The sequence below is a fragment of the Schistocerca serialis genome, chromosome 1, assembly GCF_023864345.2.
Source record: "Schistocerca serialis cubense isolate TAMUIC-IGC-003099 chromosome 1, iqSchSeri2.2, whole genome shotgun sequence".
Classification (NCBI taxonomy): Eukaryota; Metazoa; Arthropoda; class Insecta; order Orthoptera; family Acrididae; genus Schistocerca; species Schistocerca serialis.
In genome coordinates this window covers 1,032,065,851-1,032,086,800 of record NC_064638.1, presented here as the reverse complement: position 1 = coordinate 1,032,086,800, position 20,950 = coordinate 1,032,065,851, and the positions used below count along the sequence as shown (strand labels likewise).

General features: G+C 38.6%; 1 protein-coding gene across 1 annotated transcript in view; it reads left to right on the top strand.

Annotated features, from left to right (window-relative positions):
• The window catches only part of LOC126455096 (heat shock 70 kDa protein 12A-like), a 211,257-nt gene that overhangs the window by 41,358 nt on the left and 148,949 nt on the right, over positions 1–20,950 (top strand). The window contains exon 2 of the mRNA XM_050091149.1: positions 19,039–19,132. Within this exon, the coding sequence (XP_049947106.1) occupies positions 19,039–19,132 (94 nt within the window). The remainder of the gene's footprint in view (positions 1–19,038; positions 19,133–20,950) is intronic.

The following is a 20,950-nucleotide window of genomic DNA, read 5'->3' as shown; positions in this document are numbered from 1 at the left end:
CGCTCAACTTGTTGACATATCAACGTGTACATTCTAACGTGACTACAAGAAATGGTGTACCACTCGCAACCACACCACATGGAATAAGAACGATGAGTCCTGTCCTGACAGGATAGAGGGAAGATAGGGGGTTTGAGATCAGTCTTCAATTTCCGAACGGTGAGGAACAAATGCTGGAAGATGAACTCCCAGTGAAGGGAGGCTGATGACTTGGATCAGCGCCAAACACTTTCAGAGGCATCTACGAGAAGCGCGGATTCTGGGACTCGATAGCATACTTTCAGCAGGAGACTCATGGAATTCGGGGATCTGATTAACACTACTAATTTGCGATCAGACTAGCTACTACGCTGAAAGCTAATTCTAAATATTAGAAAAAGCAAAGAAGCCAATTGGTTGCCACAGCAAAGTCAGTATCTGAAGCCAGGGGGGTTGTTGCTAACAGAAGCAGCGAACAGTAGCAGCACGTTCAGTACGAACTTGAGAGCATCGCTCCAAGTGAGAGAAACAGACACGTCGGAGCTTACGGAGCGACACGAAGTCGGCGCCCCGGAGATCTGCCTGAGAACTCTCTCTTAATAAAAAACGTGGGTTTTTAAAGAACCGTGGAGGTGCACTATTTCTCCCTACCTATAGTCGACCCACCAATCCACCGGCACTTAACAACCTTCGGCCAATCTGGTGAGTCACTCTGCACCTCAAGGGTGCCTCTGGAAGACCACATTTAAATTCCCCCCCTTCTCCTACTCGGTAGGTAGAGATGCTTCTGGATTTTGCATTAACAAATTTCAACTTTGCTATTATGACCAGCAACAGAAGTATTTTACGTCACTCGGGCCCGTCCTCCGTCCCTTTGTGAGTGGAGCCTACCGTAGATCACTCTAACTTGTGTAAACCCAGTGATGTTGCTGTTTTTAGGAGCAAGTATCATGCTTGCTGCCTCTGCTAAGACGTCCCTTTTCTTGGCCGTCTTCTACTGTGACGCCTTACAGCAGCGTTTAGGCGGTGGATGAAGTTACCAGTTAATTCTCTGAAGTGAAACTTCTCCCCTGGGACAGCTGCCTAGAGCGTCTGCAATTTCTAGGGCTCTAATGTTACCATTTAGCTCCGATAACCTAAAAGCTACAACTTTTGCAGGTCTCTGCATTGTGTCACTGATTTCCTATCGTGAAGCGCCCTTAATGGCTCCCAACAGCCTTAAGCGTAACAACGTACAAGAAATTAAGTCGTCAACATTTGACAGGTGGTCGTAAAAAGAACCTACGCGACTGTGACTGGAAACGAGTGTCATGCATTGTCAATGACAGTCGGTGTCAATGAATGTATGTCCCTCTTAACCAGTCTCCGAGTGAACATTACGAATGAAACTGCTTGCAATGGATATCTCGCAACAGGCCCTGTCTCACAGCGGTACAGAAAACTGCTCGTCTGCAAACTACACAGAAATTGGCCAGTAGTTGACTGCACGTTTATAGTGCAATCCGATGAGTCTCGATTTTTGCTTCTTTTTAAATCATACAAGCCGCTGAGTGCACCCATTGAGGAGTTCAACCCTCTGAGCACACGTGGTTTTTGCCTCAAACCACCATCTTATTATTTCTACTTTGAAGTAGAAGTGTTTTTCCATGAAACCATCGATACTGTTGTGAGACAGACACATCTAGAGGTAAACTGTGGTACTTCTACGAATTTAGTGCATTGTATCAGTCACTTAGCAGTGTTCAAAGCAACAATCGGCGCGGAGATGGTGCTACTTGACTGTAGAATGAGGGTTTCTTTTTTTATAGTGAACAATTTGAGGAGATCATTGGTAGTGAAAGTAAGTACATCTTAAGTTACTATAATGCAAATCTGAATTTATACTACTGCTTTTATGAGAAGTTTCGAAATGGAACCACTTGGGCAGTATGTAAAACGGATTGTCAAAAAGTTTCCGTTTCAGGGTGTTGCTGTAGCGTATATGCAACGTTGCATAACTCCGATGCCGGTATATAAGCACCGACATGTAGGCAAGAGATTAGTTTGGCACTTATGTCTTTCCGATAGGTATGCGGTAAATGTGGAAATGTGAACTATGGCAACGTTATTACCAAATGCGTCCAAACAAAACTAACGTGCAATCATCCTTTCCTTTGGTGCCGAAGACAAACACTGGTAGACATCCATTGCAGCATTAAGAAGGTGTATCGAGCAACATGTTATCATTGCTGAGAATAGTGCGTCAAGGTCCGTGATAGCGTAAGTCCCCGTATCGCAAATGTCGTAACGCAAAAGTTAACGCCAACTCAACTGGGAGACTCTCTAGCACCCTTCCTATAGACCTGATAGCTTCCCATACGACTATCACGCCTCTGGTCTCTTCAAAAAGGGCCTTGATGGGTCGGTGATTCCTGTCATACGAGAATGTGCAGCAGGTAGTTACGGACTTATTCGCGAAACAGAACACAGTGTTTTATCAAACGGTTTATCTTCAGCGGGATGCGGCGGTGGGATGACTTTCTCAATGCTCACAGCGATTTTGTCTGACTGGCATACCGAGTCTGGGCTGAAGGGCCTTCGAACAGAAACTTTTTGATCGTCCGTTACATTTTTTATATAAATTATTAAATTTTAGAACCACTTTTGTTTGTTGTTTAGGATTATAATTTACTTTAGGCATTATGAGTTAATGGTAGTTCTGCAATGTAGGATTTCGTCTAGGAAAAATGGAAAATATATCATATGAAATCATGGCTAGTTGAAAATTGTGTGTCCCAGTACTTCCAAAGTAAAACCACCTCCACAAAACCCACTCGGTAGCTGCTGGGTCAGTGCGGCAGTTCACTAATTGGAGGGGTTGAAGTTCGATTCAAAGTCGGGCAAACATTTTCTCTGCTTGGGGAGTGGGTGTTGTGTTGTCTTCATCATCAGTGACGTGCAAGTCGCCTAAATTGCTTCGAATAAAAAGACTTGCATCCATCAGCGAGGCCAGCACACGACAGAGAGAGAAAGAGAGAGAGAGAGAGAGAGCGACTCCCTTCCTATAACAACTGATTGTTTACTTTCTATAACCTTCGTCTTGTAATACTTGCTTACTATGACAATAAAGGTTAATTTTGTGAAAAATTTTTAAATTATATTCCAAATTGAAAACACCTCCTTAAAACAATTGTTTACTTTTTGGCGAATTCTTCTTGTATTCGTTGTTTACTGTGATGGTAAAGCTTAATCTTGTGAAAAATCTTAAAATTGTATTTTTTTTCATATTGTTGGCTCTCAACGGGTTAACCAGCAAAGTATAAGGCGAATACTTCAGGGTGTTTCAGTACCACGACCCAGTACCAGTCGTTCAGCCGGCCGGGGTGGCCGAGCGGTTCTAGGCGCTACTGTCTGCAACCGCGCGACCGCTACTGTCGCAGGTTCGAATCCTGCCTCGGGCATGGACGTGTGTGATGTCCTTAGGTTCGTTAGGTTTAAGTAGTTCTAAGTTCTAGGGGACTGATTACCTCAGAAGTTAAATTCCACAGTGCTCAGAGCCATTTGAACCATTTTGAACCCACTCGTTCAGTTTACCGTGCAGGTGAATCATGGTGTTTATTTTTACACTCTCGTTGACCATCTGTTGCCCTTTCTTCTGCGTCGTCATGATGGGTATACTGTCACAGCTGCCGCCTATCAAGGTGACAACAGCGAAGTTCAAGGGGATGCACACTTGCGTCCTTAACTTGACGAACGAATAGGCACCTTACACGCTTCTACCGAAACGTCTCAGGCTGTTTGTAACAGCTAAGCAGCATAGCAGTCATCATCCACGCAGTAAGTTAGTTCTCCTGGATATAATCATCAATAAGTGTGTTCACCTGGATGTGGTATACCTGAACGAAGTTATGGACTCTCTTCCTTACTGAGTTGAAGCCATTATCAAGGCTGCAGGGGGTGTTGCACCGTATTAGCGTGATATCTGCTGGGACGATTAATTTTGTTCAGTGTGCTTGTAATATGTGTGAAAGAACACGCTGTGGTCGATCTGATGCACCAATTGAAAACTGTGACTTTTTTTTCTTTTTTCTCTCAGCCTTTATATGTGCAACTCTTGCAGGACGTGCAACATGTAATATTTCTTTCATATTTTCTCGAGGAGTTTTCGTCAACTGCGGCGGTGTTGAGATCTACTTACAGTTTCACTGAAATGGTAGGGAGCTAGGATCTGGGATTGGTAAAGTGCTAAGCATAAAGAAAATAATCTTTAAACATTTTTATTTATTTACCACAGAAGCCAAATTTTAAATTACAAAGACAACCAACGCTTATTCGCCAATGAGACGAACCATAAGCTCAGAGGAATGCTCCACATCAGTGAGCAAAACTTTAAACAACAGTTTCTATAACAGAACACAATTCCTTTTTTAAATCAATACCAGGCGAATTATTTAAACTCTATAAGCACTATAAAATAGTCCCAGAGGCATTTACTGAATTAAACAACAGTTTCACAATATGAAAGAAAGATCAATGGCCACGAGATAATCGAGTATGTGACGTCTAAAGTTCGAAAGAGTTCAAAGACAAATCATCATGTGTTACCAATTAAGTATAGAACAAAAAAATGCAAGGCAATAAAGGTGTTGAAACATATGAATTAGGCACAACACGGTAATCGTCTCGAACTCGGCCAACGCCCCAGGCAGTCACCCGTTTGTTTCAGGTTCTACACCGAAAAAGCCACCAAATTTACATCACGTGAATGGGAAATAGCCAGCGGGCCCCAAACATAACAGAAGAAATGAGAGGAGACAACTGAGCCTCTTTTACCTGCAAGTACTTGTGGTTAAAAAAAAGCAGAATTTCCAGAACACCATAAAAACACCAGAGAGGTGGTTTTTGAACCTTAATTGGCAATGAAAAATATTAAGAAAAACTTAAACCCGAAAACTGTACACGCCCGCAGTGCACGCATACATCAAAGATCTTGCAAACAGAACACGATAAAATGCAAGCTCACTTGCAATCTAGTAACTGCTTAACACCGGTACGCCCTTATTACCGGGATGCAAAAAAAAAAATGGCTCTGAGCGCTATGGGACTCAACTGCTGAGGTCATCAGTCCCCTAGAACTTAGAACTACTTAAACCTAACTAACCTAAGGACATCACACACACACCCATGCCCGAGGCAGGATTCAAACCTGCGACCGTAGCGATCGCGCGGTTGCAGACTGTAGCGCCTAGAGCCGCTTGGCCACCCCGACCGGCAGTAGACGTACGCAAGCAGTCCAAAGAAAACGTGCATGAAGCATACCCGGTGAGTGGATGTCCGCGACTAACAAGCCCGGGCCGTGGTCCGGCCAGATCCTTCCAAATTACTCAACCCCCAGCAGACAGACTAATGATAGAGTTGGGCGCGCGCTTAAATGCCACTCAAGCCGACGCAAAGGCGCCATTTCAGGAGCCACCAGAGAAATTGTAGCCAAGCAACGAACTCCCAAAGAGGTTCCGCATGCGTAGGTGTCGATTACGCTCGCCCAGTTGCTTTAAATGACATTAAATCGGGCACCAGCTGATAACATAGATTGCCAAACTCGACTTCCTTGGATGTACTTATCTTCTTGTCCAGGACTGCAGGACCGTGGCTTTATAAGTACTTTTGTGGCTTTATATGTATATTTGAGGTGGTCTTTTAACTTTATGAATGACAAAGATAAACTTGGAATAATCTCGGTTTATTATTGTTCTGAACATAAACAATGGAATAGACGCACTGAAATATCTTTTTTCCCGAGTCATTGTTGCCACCGTCACCATAAGAAAATGCTGTGCAGTGCAACCTTGGAAACATAGGCACGTATGTCACCTGCTAAAGCGTCTGCCAAGACCCTCACGACAATAACCGTCTCATCGAGTAAAACAGAAGTAATATCCGGCGTTCCCCAAGGAAGTATTATAGGCTCTCTATTGTTCCTGATCTATATTAACGACATAGGAGACAATCTGAGTAGCCGTCTTAGATTGTTTACAAATGATTCTGTCATTTACCGTCTTGTAAAATCATCAGATGATCAAAACGACTTGCAAAATGATTTATATAAGATATCTGTATGGTGCGAAAAGTGGCAATTGACCGTGAATAAGGAAAAGCGTGAAGTTATTCAAATGAGTATTAAAAGAAATCAGCTAAATTTCGATTATGCGATAAGTCACACAGTTCTGAAGGCTGTAAATTCAACTAAATACTTAGGAATTACAATTACAAATAACCTAAATTGGAACGATGTCATAGATAATTTTGTGGGTAGAGCAAACCAAAGACTGCGATTCATTGGCAGATCACTTAGAAGGTGCAACAGGTCTACTAAAGAGGCTGCTTACACCACGCTTGTCCGCCCTATTCTGGAGTACTGCTGTGCGGTGTGGGATCCGCATCAGGTGGGACTGACGGATGACATCGAACAAGTACAAAGAAGGGCAGCTCCTTTCGTATGATGGCGAAATAGGGCAGACAGTGTCACAGACATGCTAAGCGAATTGGAGTGGCAATCATTAAAACAAAGGCGTTTTTCATTGCGACGGGATCTTCTTTTGAAAGTTCAATCGCCAGTTTTCTCCTCCGATTGCGAAAACATTCTATTGGCACCCACCTACATAGGGAGAAATGATCATCACGATAAAATAAGAGAAACCAGGGCTCGCGCAGAAAAATTTAAGTACTCGTTTTACCCGCGTGGCGTTCGAGAGTGGAACGGTAGAGATACAGCTTGAAGGTGGTTCATTGAACCCTCTGCCAGGCACTTTATTGTGAATAGCAGGGTAATCACGTAGATGTAGATGTAGATGTAGAGACCACATAAGTGCTTCTGCCAAAAGGTGCCCAATTTTAGTCGAGGTTGTAGTTTTTATTCTAGTTGATACTGACGTAATTCCCATGGCGGCAGATACGCCCTACGTCAGAAGTACGACTTGGGTAGTGATTCAAATGAAGCATTGTATAAACTTAAGTTATATTGAGGGCTAACTACACAGATTGTTCAGCGTATCCAGGTCACATTGGGAGTCCCTTACAAATTGTTGGTTCTGATAATATGCAAATTGAGTTTATAAATAGCTCATTGAGCTGTTTTGAAACGCATGAAAATGGCTAAAAACGTACAAAGCAAAAATCACTACAAAAATTACTAATTAAAAATCAAAATCTTATCTTGATGTGCGTTAAACGGTTCCGTTTGATCAGAGAATTACAAAGCTGTAATCGAATTTCATGTAGGCAAGTTACTGCCATGTCTTCGTCGATTTTTTAATTCAGTAAAAATGATTAAAACATCGTGTTTTAAGTGACACTAGATGTCGGAATTGAGGTATTTTGACCTCCCCGCGCCACGGTACCGTACCACATCGCTAGAGGAGCGAAAACAATTTCGCACTGATCATTGATAAAGCGGAATATCATGCAGTAATTCTAATCCAAATGACTTCTTTAGTCATGCTTTTGTTTTCTCTCCACGAGCCATCAAAAACCTAAAGAGGTCGGACATAGCCATTAGACACTCGTGTTGTCTGCTAAGTCTGAAAAGGACCAGTCCACAGGAACATTGCCGGCCGGAGTGGCCGAACGGTTCTAGGCGCTACAGTCTGGAACCACGCGACCGCTACGGTCGCAGCTTCGAATCCTGCCTCGGGCATGGATGTGTGTGATGTCCTTAGGTTAGTTAGGTTTAAGTAGTTCTAAGTTCTAGGGAACTGATGACCTCAGAAGTTAAGTCCCATAGTGCTCAGAGTCACAGGAACAATGGACTGTGACGTCTTTCAGAGGAATCCTGCCAGCATCTCGTTTGACGCTTCAACTCCCAGACAGTTACAGTCTTGACAGCAAGCGGAGGAAAGACTAATCTCATCGACAAAATGGCCTGTGCACTGCAATGGATCCTCAAAGGGTTCGGAATACATGTAGACTAACCAGCCCTGTAAGCACAGGGAAACAATTAGCGGCTATGTCTTTAACACACACATTTTATAGTGATGTTTCTGTATTAGAAAATCTTTAGCCTCCGCCGGAACGTTATCTGAGTGGAAAGCAGCTAAAGGAGGTGTACATATCTGCGTTAATGACACTCATCAAAGCTCACTTGTCCCAACTTGCAAGCAGCCTCTGCAATAGCAGACGTAGCAGATAGGGTAAATATGCACACCTTTCCCATAATGGCACTATGGATAAAACTGTTTCTCCATCCTCTTCTGAAGGAATTTTAATGTTAACGAGCTATTAATTTCCGTTACGTCTGCGCCACGGGTCGATCTGTCGAGGGCCTTGTAAAGCTCTAGGTTGAATTTTTCATTCTGCAGCGGAGTGTGCGCTGGTATGAAAGCTCCTAGTAGATTAAAACTGTGTGACGAACCGAGAATCGAACTAGGGACCTTTGCCTATCTTTGGAAGGTATGAGATGAAGTACTGGCAGAAGTAAAGCTGTCAAGACGGTCTTCGTCGTGCTGGGATAGGTTGGAATGTTATTAAAAGTGAAACAGGGGAACCAAGAGCACAGGAAGACTGTATTACCGTCAAACTGAATGAAAAGTTTGTTACCAATGAGACCGAGGTTGAAAATAATTTCAATAATCATTTTTGAAGGTGGAGGAAATAGGATCAAGCTGTTCATTACAAGAGGCAAAGCTGTTTATGGAAGAGGCAACGCGATTTGATAAAGTTGAAAATCTACCCACCTCTCCTTCTGAAGTTAGGAAAATAATAAACTCAGTCAAAAGTAAAAGCTCGCGTAGAACTGATGGAATCTACATCTACAGCTACATAGATGCTCCGCAAGCCATTGACGATGTTTGGCGGTTTGGGTCTCCTTTACCACTACTTGCCATTTCCCCTCCTGTTCCACTCGCAAATGGAGCGAGGGAAAAAACGACTGTCTGTACGTCCTTGTGAGCCCTAATTTCTCGTATCTTATTTTCGTAGTCCTTACGCGCGATGTATGTTGCCGGCAGTAGAATCTTTCGACAGTCAGCTTCAAATGCCGGCTCTCTAAATTTTCTCAATGGTATTTCTTGAAAAGAACGCCGACTTCCCTCCAGTTCCCGAAGCATCTCCGCAACATTTACTGTTGTTCGAACATACCGGTAGCAAATCTAACAGTCTGTCTTTCAATTGCTTCGATGGAAACTCCAACAAAGTTCTAAAAATTTGTTCCCAACGATTAAATAGGGTTATCAGCTACATATGTAATATCTCACCGAAACAGGACATTTTTCCCGATAGAATGAAATATACTATTGTTAAACCATTGTATAAAAAGGGAGATAGTCGAATGCCAACAGCTGCCACCTACTTCTGACAGCTTTATCCAAAATTCATGAAAAAGTAATATATTCAAGAGTAGCTTCATATATTTGTAAAAATAAAGTACTAACAAAATGCTGATTTGGTTTTCAGAAAGGCTTTTCAACATAAAATGCTATCTAGATAAGCTTAAGTATGGTTGTATGAGCGAGACAGTGCACAAATGGCTTAATTCATATTTAACTAGGAGATTACAGAAGGTTGAAATAAACAGTTTACATAACGCGAAAAAATTCAGCAGATTCCTCAGACTAGGGAGGTATCAAGAAAGAGTTCCCACAAGGTTTATGTTAGGTCTAAATATATATTAATGACTTGCCACTCTACAGTATATTCACAATTTGCTGGTGACACAAATGCAGTAATTATACCCAACAAGCAAGAATTAGCTGAGGAAATTGTAATTAATGCTTTTCAGAATATTATTAAATGGTTCTCTGCAAATGGACTCTCATTAAATTTCGATAAAACACAGTACATACAGCTTGTGCAGTAATAGGCACAACACCATTAATAAATATAGAGTTTGAACAGAAGTCTGTAGCTAAGGCAAAGTATTACAGATTTTTAGGCATGTGCATAGATGAGAGATTGAATTGGAAGGAACACATTGATAATCTGCTGAAAAGTTAGAGTTCAGCTATTTATGCTATAATGGTTATTGCAAATTTCGACAGTAAACATAGAATTAAATTACCTTACTATGCCTGTTTTCATTCACTGCTTTCGTATGGCATCATAGTTCGAGGTAATTCCTCTTTAAGGAAAAAAGTACCCATTGGACAAAAGTGTGCAATCAGAATAATAGCTGGAGCCCAAAGGACATTTATTTATGGAGCTAGGGATATTCACAGTAGCTTCGAAATGCATACATTCACTTATGAAATTTGCTATTAATAACCTCAAAAGTCTGACAGAGAGCCAATCATCATTTAAAAACAATTTAAAAGAATTTCTGAATAACAGCTCCTCCTACTCAATAGATGACGTTTTAGATATAAGTTAGTAATCTTATAACTTTAAAAAGGTAGGATACCAGTGTCAGGTGTGTCGTGCGTTTCGTTATGGATAATATTAGTGTCCTATTTTCCAGCTGAGCTATACAGGTCAGCTGAAGTGCAGGATACTAATGCTACACATGTCGTTTTCTACACACTAGGTAATATATATGTCAATTGAAACAAAGGATGCCAATTTTAGTGGTGTTGTTTTCTCTGCAATAGGAAATATCCGTGTCAACTGAAGTACAGGAGACCAATGTAAGAATTGCAGTTTTTTCACGACAGGTAATCACAGATCTACAGAAAAACAGATATCAGTGTTAGGTATGTTGTTTTCTTTTATGTAAGTAAAACTAGTATCCTGCTTTTCAGTTGACCTATATAGCTCTCAATTGAAGACATAAAGACTCAAAATGAGTCCGTGACCGTGTTGTGGCACTTTATTTCAAAGGTCCATCTTGATCTCACAAACTTTTACACTTCACTATTACTGGTTTCAATTACTGCCTGCATAGGTCAACTGTGTACAGGATACTAATGTTAAATTAGGCATATGTTATTCATTTCACTGTTGGTAATATAGTATCCCGTTCAGTTGATTTATGTAGGTCATCTGAAGAAGACGATACCGATGTTAGGTATGCTGTTCTTTTCACCGTTGGTGATGCCGATGTTTGGTCAGTTGCTTTTTCCCTCGTGGGTAACACTGGCATTCTCTTCCTCATTTTCATGTACTGCATTATGTTTTCTTGGTACTTTCGTTAGGTTTTTTTTTGTGTTCACGTTTGTGGTTCTGTTTTTAGGTTGAGCCCCCCTGAAACCTCCTCATTCCCAGGTCTGTCTAATTAATTTCGTTTATTTTTTGGAGTTCAATAAATCGAGTTTCCTTATTTTTCCTTTGCATAAGTTCCCTTTACAATTACACTGGCCAACTTTATGAGTCAATTCTTACTAATTTTGGGTAGAGAAAAACAAATATGACAATGAAAAATTTTCCTTGCTTTAGTTTCTGTGACACACACTAGGTGTAAATATTTCATATTAATGGATTAAGTGGAAAAGAAACATATTAATTACATATGCTAACAACATTGAAAGTACATTTGAATTTTTCTAAATGATGGTTTACGTTTTAAGAGCTCTAAATTGCTGGAAGAATACCTTGCTGAGGGTTGGGTCTGAAGAGAATTATGTGATGGCTGCATGAGAACGTCATATTTTAGCTTGCCTCTTGCAACGGAGTTGTGAAGCATTCCTACACAAAGACCAACAGCAATCCGAAAGCATTGCTTAATTCCAATGGCCCTGATGTCTTTCTTACATAACAGAAATGTCCTGATGGAATTTTTTTCCATTTTCATCAGTGACAGCTCCACAACTAGGAGGGAAAAAGTCCGGGTGGGTAGTGGAGAAAATGAATTTCAAGGGACATGTTGCAGGAGCACTGCCACCAACTGAGTGTAGTTATCATCTCTTTTGTTGCCTAAACATTCATAAACAACTCCCTTGAAGGCTTCCCAAGCGTCCTTTCACTTTACCTACAAAACTTGGTTAGATGCAAGATCCTTTACAAGTTCTCAAATTGTGGCCCGATAAAACACCTTCCTTAACTTTTGCATCACTTAATTTCGGAAATTTCTCTCTTATGTACTTAATGGCCCGTCATTCTTGGTTCTTACCTTCGACAAAATTTTTCATCAAACCCAGGTTGATATGCAGGGGTGGAAGAAGAATGTCTTTTGGGTCCACGAGATGCTTGGCAACGACATTTTTCTCGCTAGGTTTAAGATTTCTTGCAGTTTTGTCTGCTTTAATATAATGAGATTTCCTATCCCTACTGTCCCACATACATAAGATGCAGCAATGTTTTGTGTACTCCAGTTGCATTCCTAAGAGTATGGCAATGACTTTTAAATCACCACAGATTTTCTGTTTGTATTCATCATATTTGATTGAGTCCGAGAGGGTTGTCATATCTGCATTGTCTCATTCATGTGAAAAGCATGACCAACAGGAGTAGAAGGAAAACCATTGCCATTGTGAAGCAACACAGCTTTCAAACGATTTATCATTCAGTTGGATCATGGTTCAGAAACAAAGATTTCATCAAGCCATTATGCCGCAGCAAACAACAAGATTGTTTTCCTTCTCTAAAAAGGGAAGCAATTCCATGTGAAGTTTTCTGTACTGTGAGACTGTGACATCACTTTCGAGGAGATTCCATTGCCTTAGTCGAGGCCCAAAAATTTCTGCCTTCTTTGGAAAGTCAAGGTCTCTAATGAGACCACTCAATTCCGCTCGACTCAGTGTATGCAGTTTATCATCTTTTCCCTAAAAATCAGAATCATGGGTTGCGGAAGGCTTGTTTGGTTTTTCTTCTGCTTCTTTTTCTTGTTGCACTCTGTCCTCATTTTCTACTTCAAACACAAAATTTTTGGGTGGTGTAGGAACTGGTAAACTATCTGAATTCAGAATGGGTCGATTAGCAGATCGAAGACTCAAGCTAAAATAGCTGAAATAGCAGTCATCTGTATGGTTTGTAGGCTCCCGTCAAACCACAGGCACAGCAAAAGCCATAGGTCGTTTGTTATTTTTCAGACATTCTCGCAGTGTAACTGGAAATGTGTTGCAACATACACTGAAGAGCCAAAGAAACAGGTGCACCAGCTTAATATTGTGTAGTTCCACTGCGAGCACACAGAAGTGATGCAACACAACGTGGCATGGACTCGACTAATGTCTGAAGTAGTGCTACACCATGAATCCTGCAGAGCTATCCATAAATCCATATAAGTACGATGGGGTGGAGATCTCTCCTGAACAGTGTGTTGCAAGGTATTCCAGGTATTGTATTGCATTGAAGTGGGGACCTTGAAACAATGCAAGGGTTTCATCCTCGCTGTAGCCTCAGTGGTACACAACCCCAAAACAAGCTACAGCAGTCCACTCACCCCTCTGCCGCCCCACACTGAACCCAGAGTTATTTTGCAGTTTGGCCCACATGTAGCTCCCTCCCCCTCTCCTCCACACCCCCTCCCAAAAAAAACGTCTCACATGTAACCCCAATGTTTGCATGATAGGCTAATTATGGTGTACACATACGTGGAGAAAGTAGGCAATCGATATGTAGGCATGGCTTTAAACATGCTCAGAGCTATGAAGGCTCACTTTCTATATAAGTCCCACAGGTGCCAGTAATTATCAAAAATCCTTCTTCTTTCCTCTTCGGTAAATTTTTCCCTAGGGTCAGTCTACATATGTCAGGGCAAGCCTCTTTTAATTCACTGTCCCTTACTTCTTTCTTAGTTCTGTGGGAAATGTATAGCTTACCAGTATTTGTAAGCTTCTTGGTAGAATGACTTAACCAATTGTTCATATTTTTTGTTTTCTTTTTCTCCCTACTTTCATTGCAGTTGATGTTTCAGTGCTGTTACCATTCCTGTGCCTGGGATCATTATCAGATACTGATGAATTTTCATTAGTGCTCCTGTTCTTATAGTTGGTGCCAGTGTCAGTATCATCTGAATTAAATACTAATTCATAATGTTCCTCATTTGCCAAGTGTTTATGCGGGTTGCTTGCCTTGTTTACTTCTACCTTATTTACTCCCACATCCATTGGCCCAACTAAAAATGAAATAAACAATGTTAAAACTATTGTCACTTTGTGTAAAAATTCAAATGGTTGTTAACAAAATTGATATGAGGAAAAAATTATCTTCTGGCATATCATAATTACATAATTTTATCCTTAACTATTTAGATAAATTACACTTACCTGCCAGATTGTTCTCACAAACATTTTTCCAGGCTTCGTTGATATTTACATTGTCATCTGGTACATTTGCACTGGAGACTTTGCAAAGGATTAATATTAATGGTGTTCTTGCTTGGGAAGACTACATGCTTTCACTATCAAAATATAAAAAAAAGAAAAATAGTAAATGATTTAAGCTCAAATTAATTGGTTATATATAGGTACAACTCGAAAATGATCCTAACAAAACTTTCATTTAATCATTGGTAGAGGCGCATTTCAAAATAATATTTTATTAATGATAAAATATGATATAAGAAATGATAGAACTTACCATGAACATCAGTGCAACTTGAAATGTCTTGTTTTCAAAGAAACAAATATAATGCAAACTCATTCTTAAAATAATTGCCATATTCTAATGGCACATGTGCCATCTAGTGGCAAACCACAAACAACAGAAATATGACGGCTGACGTGATAAATCTTTGGTATGGAAGTACTTTTTTCCTCTTTTTTATTTTTTTTATTTTTACAGAAAACACACAAACGAGTTTTTTTAAGTTGTGCCACTTTCAAAGCAAAGCAGTGAAATGTTGTCTAGCTTTCTGGGACATACTTACTTCATTTTTGTATTTGAATTATACAAAAACAAACTGAAATGGCTGCTATGTTTTTTTTTTTACTTGTAAATTAGTTTATTTTATTTCAATGTCTGACATGGGATGTAGTCAATAGGAATTCTGAGTTGCTTCTCAGCTATTTATTTTATTTATTTATTTTATTTATCCATCCGTTGACAATAAATATTGTATGGATGTTGTCAAGCCATTTCAAAGAAATGGACACAAACAATATATACGTAAAAAAATACAAAACAAAATAATACAATGAGGTTAATAATAATACAATGTAAGTAATATAGCCTATATACATCACTGCTTGTTATTTTAAATGCATAGTCTGTCTTTCATAAGGCTATAGTTTTGTCCTCCCTAAACGGCAAGTCCTTATATACACCACACTGCTTAAGTATATATTTACATCACACAACAGCTGTCCTTTAAGTATGTAATGTAATGAATGATTAGGTAATGAATGATTAAGTAGGGCCTACATATTGAGTATTTTCCATTTTGCTTTTATAAATATCATCAGAAAATATTTATTGAGCTACATAGTCATTTACACAATGAAAACATTGTTCTACTAGAAATTTTTTAAATTCTGTTTTAAATTTGTCATCATCTTCTAACTTCCTGATGTTGACTGGCAGTGCTTTGTACAGTTTCGCACCGATATGGCTCACATGCCTTTGTGTATTCGTTCTTTTTGTTCGCTGAGTGTGGAGTGCTGCGCTATTACGGGTATTGTAGTTATGAAAGTCGGCATTTGTCTGAAAATCTGCAATGTGGGTCCTGACATGCAATACATATTTGTATATGTATAATGATGGTATAGTAAGTATTCTAAGCTTTTTGATATGGGTTTGCAGTGTGTCTGTGGATGACTGTGAGTTATTATTCGGATGGCCCTCTTCTGCAACAAAAAAATTTGTTTTAGGCGCCCTGTTGTGGAACCCCAAAATATTATTCCGTATGTAGCAAGAGATTGAAAATAGCAAAAATATGCCATTCTGGCACCCTCTGAGGTACAAACATTTGCAATTATTCTGAGAGCAAAACAGGCTGAATTAAGTTTCTGTGCAAGTTTTAGTACGTGGTCATTAAAATTTAAGTTTTCATCCACATGAATCCCCAGCAATTTTGTGGATGTCACTCTGTCTAAGGCTTTGTCACCCCACACCAGATCAAGATTTACATTTTGACATCTTTTCCCAAGCTGCATATAATTTGTTTTATTTACATTCAATGTCAACCTGTTTGCATTGAGCCAAGAGTGGATGTGATTTAGTACTTTATCAGCAGTTGTTGGTAGTAACTGCTTTGGTGCACTTATTATCACACTAGTATCATCTGCAAATATTATTGCTTTGGCTGCATCATCTGAGGTGTGAAAATCATTTATATAGACAAGAAACAATATGGGCCCTAAGATGCTGCCTTGTGGTACTCCTATTTCCACATTTTTTGCCTCTGATACTGAATTTATTTTGTGGTTGGAGTAAGTTGATGTCAGTCCTACAACCTGTGTTCTGTTTTTTAGGTATGATTCAAACAATTTTTTTCCTATCCCATGTATACCCAACGATTCCAATTTTTCTAAGAGAATGTCCTGGTTCACCATGTCAAAAGCTTTGGAGAGGTGTAAATTTACTCCTACTACACTATAATCTTTTTCCAGATTTTTGATTATTTGTTCAGTGTAGCACATTACTGCTGTTTCGGTATTTTTACGTGCTTGGAAGCTTAAATAAAGCTGAAGATGGCTCATGTACAGAAGTTGTTGGTTGTGACAAAAAATAACTATCATCATGTATTAGGCTCTTGCCACTCTTTGGTCTACACTTAAACAAGCAGTCTCTGACAGCCAGTTCAAAATGAAATTTTATTAAATTCTGATTATTTTTTTCCTAACTATACCTTTTGGCTGCTCTTCATGTACTTCTATATGTATAATAATTATGTAAATGTGGTGATTAGTGCAGTATAACAGTTATGTGATGACTGAAAGTGCCTTATCAGTGGCACTGTTTCATAAGAAGATCTCCATTGTGTGAAACAGTGAGTCACTTGCTACAGGAATGTTGAAGCGAAACAATTGCAAAATCTGTTAAATATGTCACTGACTGAAAAATAAGTCCTGTAGAAATGTACATAGAAAATATTCCAACTGAAATGAAACTGAACAGTGTCCAAACAATAAATTTGGAGGAAAAAGAGAGGATTCTCTTGGAATTAAAGTAACAAACAATTAACAGAAAAGGTGGCACAGAACCAAAAGAAAGTTATGACAGACGTGTGAAGGTGGGGGAGGTGGCTGCAGTGGAGGGAGGGGAGGGGTTAACATAAGTAAAATACTCAAATGGTGATCATCAGAGCTTAAATCAAGAGCTTCCCATAATTTCACAGTAGGGTGTGTGAGTCAATGTGGAAAAGTTTATGTGAAGTGGATTGGGGGAAGGCTGGAGGGGAATAGGTTGGTTATTTAGTTTCATGATCCATAGATCATTTGCATGATAAATGATGTGTTACAAATCATTTTATATTCACATTGTAAATTAATTTGTAAATATGGCTCTAAAAGCACAACAAAGAACAAAACAGGTAAGAAGAGAGAAGGCAATAGAAACATAAATGGTATCCCAGAAATGATGGTCAGTATTTATGGATATACTCATTTGAAGCAAAAATCTTCATCTAGACATATGCTCTGTTCTGAATGGTTTCCCAGGTAGAACACATTTAATGTCACTTTTGTGCATTTTTCTTGAATAACTTAAAAACTGCCTCTACTGAAAATGTCATATTACAAAATTAACCTACATTAAATTTTCTATGAGAAGGGTCTTATTCATTTTTTCTAGTATTTATAGTTTGCATGAATAGAGTGAGAGAATATTGAAAATCAAACAATGGAAAATCCAGAATCTAATAATTGTGATATTATGTAAAGGATAGTTGCTACTCACCATATAGTAGAGATGCTGAGTTGCAGATAGGCACAACAAAAAGATTGTCAAACAAAGCTTTTGACTAAACAGGCCTTCATCAAAATTAGACAACATACACTCAAACTGACATAAATGCAACTCCCACACTCATGGCAGCAGTTGCTGGCTGCAAAGGCTAGACTCAGCCATTCCAATGAATGCCTTTTTGGCCGAAAGCTTACTTGTTTGACCACCTTTTTGTTATACCTACCTGTGACTCAGCATCTCCACTGTGTAGTGAGTAGCAACTATCCATATCATAATATTGTCAGAAAGTTGAAAATCTTGTGTGAGATGCAAGCACTGTAGCTTAGGTAGTTTTTGTAGGCCAGTTTGATGTAGTTTTCTGACTTAATATAACACAAATCTCCTGTATCCACGTCTCCACCTACATCAAATTGTTTGTCTCAACTTCCACTACACTAATGTGGTGTCTTGTAAAGAATGACAGTGTATTGAATAATACAGAAAATAAATGACAATGTACATTAAATGTGTTCCATCTCTGAAACCATTGAGAATAGGGCATATGTACATGAAGATTTTCCCTTCAAGTGATGATTCCTGTCATACTTCTGAATACTGACTATTCATTCTGTGACAACCTCTCGAAAAAAACAACCACTAATCATAGTGACTAAACTCATTCTTATCTGTCTGAACTATTATGCATTTTTATTTATTTATTCATCCTTTAATCACTGTTCAGAGCAATACTGGGTACATCAGCATACATTTGCAATTATAGTTACAGGATAAATTACAATTTTAGCACATATATTATTATTTTACTATAGGTATACACATATATGTATAGTAATTAATGAAAACATTGGCAAAACAAAACTTTTTTTGCTAATTTAATCTACTAGATGCAGGTGTCCAAATTTAATTTCTGCTGCGATGAAACACAAGAAAATTTTCATGTTTACTTTTCATTGACACAGTACTTACAGCACAGTTCTCAGGATATTGCTTTATTACTGCAAATTGTTTCTAATGCTTTTGGACTAGTATCTGTGTATTATGGTTTATTTTTCATTTTTCTAGCAGTTACTCCATTGCAATCTCAAAATTCATTTACCATTTTTATGTGAGCTTTAACACTCTTCATGACAAATCTTCCAGAAAGATCAAACTTTTAAAGTGTTTAGCTGGAGTTGGAAAGTTGTTAGAATTCATATTTACCTCCTCAGAAGAAAAATCACTCTTACAGGATGTGATAAACAGTTAGATACTCTGTAATAATATTCAATAAATCATGTAGGAAAGCAGAACATAATTTGCTCATGGGCTTATGAAAATCACTAACATTTAAGAGAAATCGCTGAAAGTGAAGACATAACTTTGTTTCAGCCTGTGGTCCAGAAGACAGCTGTGCAGATGAAGTTTGCACATGTACAGATGAGTCTTTGGATTCCGGTGTTCAAGAAGATCTAACTCCTGTGAGGTAAGAACAATACTTTTAAATTATTTATATGGTGCAAAATGTAACTATTATTTGGAAAAATGACAGGTTTTCATCATTAGAAGGTTAATGCCATTTACTGCAATCATGTGGAAGCATTTTAAAATCCATGTGTATTTTCAGCAAATTGCTAAATTCTGACCCAAAATTACTAAATTACTTTTACTCAAATAGTTGATAACAACAATTTGTAGAATAGGCCATAACTAATGATAAATCTGGGTATCAGAAAAGAGTAGTTACAGCAAGTAATGATTGACAGGGCAGACCAGGACTCACTGTTAAAGTGAAGTGCTGTGTGTCAAACAGGTAAAATAATATCACAGCTGCTAAGCTTTTAAAATCTCTTTCTGCTGCATGCTACAGCTGCAAAGGTGAGGCTCATACTTCTGATTCCATCACTGACACAAGTGATTACATAAGCAGTATGAGTTGCTGGAAGACAGCAGAAGATTGTATAAAACAAGGGAGGAGGTGTATCAGGACAAGGAGATGAGACTTCCGTGACAGCTCACAGATAAAAATAAAGACATATGAGTATTTTCTGACTGAATTTTTCCATTTTGATTTCCAATAGTTGTGTACCTCACACTTTCAGCTGTCACCAGTTCCTCAGTTCACATCCCCAAGCATTTAAATTTGTGATATACTAACTAAGTAACCTGATAATTTCAAACTTTGTAAACCTCACTTGTATCTATCATCATTTGCTGCTATTCATTTTATTGCTGTTTTTCTTTATAATTGGGACAATAATGATCATAATAATAACAATTACTAACAGTAATATTGTACACAAGGAATTACTGGTTACTATTTCCTCAATTCCCCCTTTTCTCCATGTTTCTTACTCCTAAATCACATCATTTATTTTCTTTTTTTTCTTCACAGGACACAGTTGCAATGTGATTGTGCTTCTAGAAGACTCAGGTGGCTTCTTGTTCCTTTTAACTCTTTCTGGACAGATGCGCTATCTTGGCCCTAAATCCAATGCCATATACTTTCCTAAAATCTTTCCTCATTGTTTATGATGTAGGATTATTAGAAAAATTCACATGCCATGTATAAATCTCTCCTTTGATAATAAACTAATTGTTCTGATTCCAAAAATCCAGAATTACTGTTAATTATATCCTGCAACTTATATGTGAAGACTGTGATGATTTCTCTGCATTTCTTACACTCTGTATATGTTATGCAAGCTTCTACCCCTCTTTTCCCATTGTTCACAATTCCTTTCATCTACATCTCCTCATTCTAGATCACTGGCAAAAACCAGTAATGCAGTGTTATTATAAGTGTGAGTACTGTAAACTTCCTCTTCTGAAGAGGCATGAAAGATTGGAGGAATGACGATTACCCTTATTTTTTATGCACCTATTGACCAAACACTACTTTGCCTTGAAAGTATTTGGTGATCTGGCTTTCCAATTATTATTTGCATTGTATTGAGAAGTTTCCATTTTTGGAGCAGTTATGAAAAACATTCAGTCTAATTTGTATATGTATTGTGTACTTATTGCAATATTTGAGTCTATGGCAGTAACATACCTATTATTATTGTTATTTTTATCATATTTGTACCCTTCATGTATTGACAGTGAAAATCAAATAAGTTACTCTTAAGGACATGGTGTTTTTAATGACTTGATTAAGTATTTTATCCCCCAAAATAATTTGACTGATAACTGGATAATCTTTCTTTGAAATGACTCTGTTTTCTAAATCTTTGAACACCATTTTCACAATTGTGTTGATAGTTATATAAATAAAAAACACCAAAATGCTCCTTGATTTCAG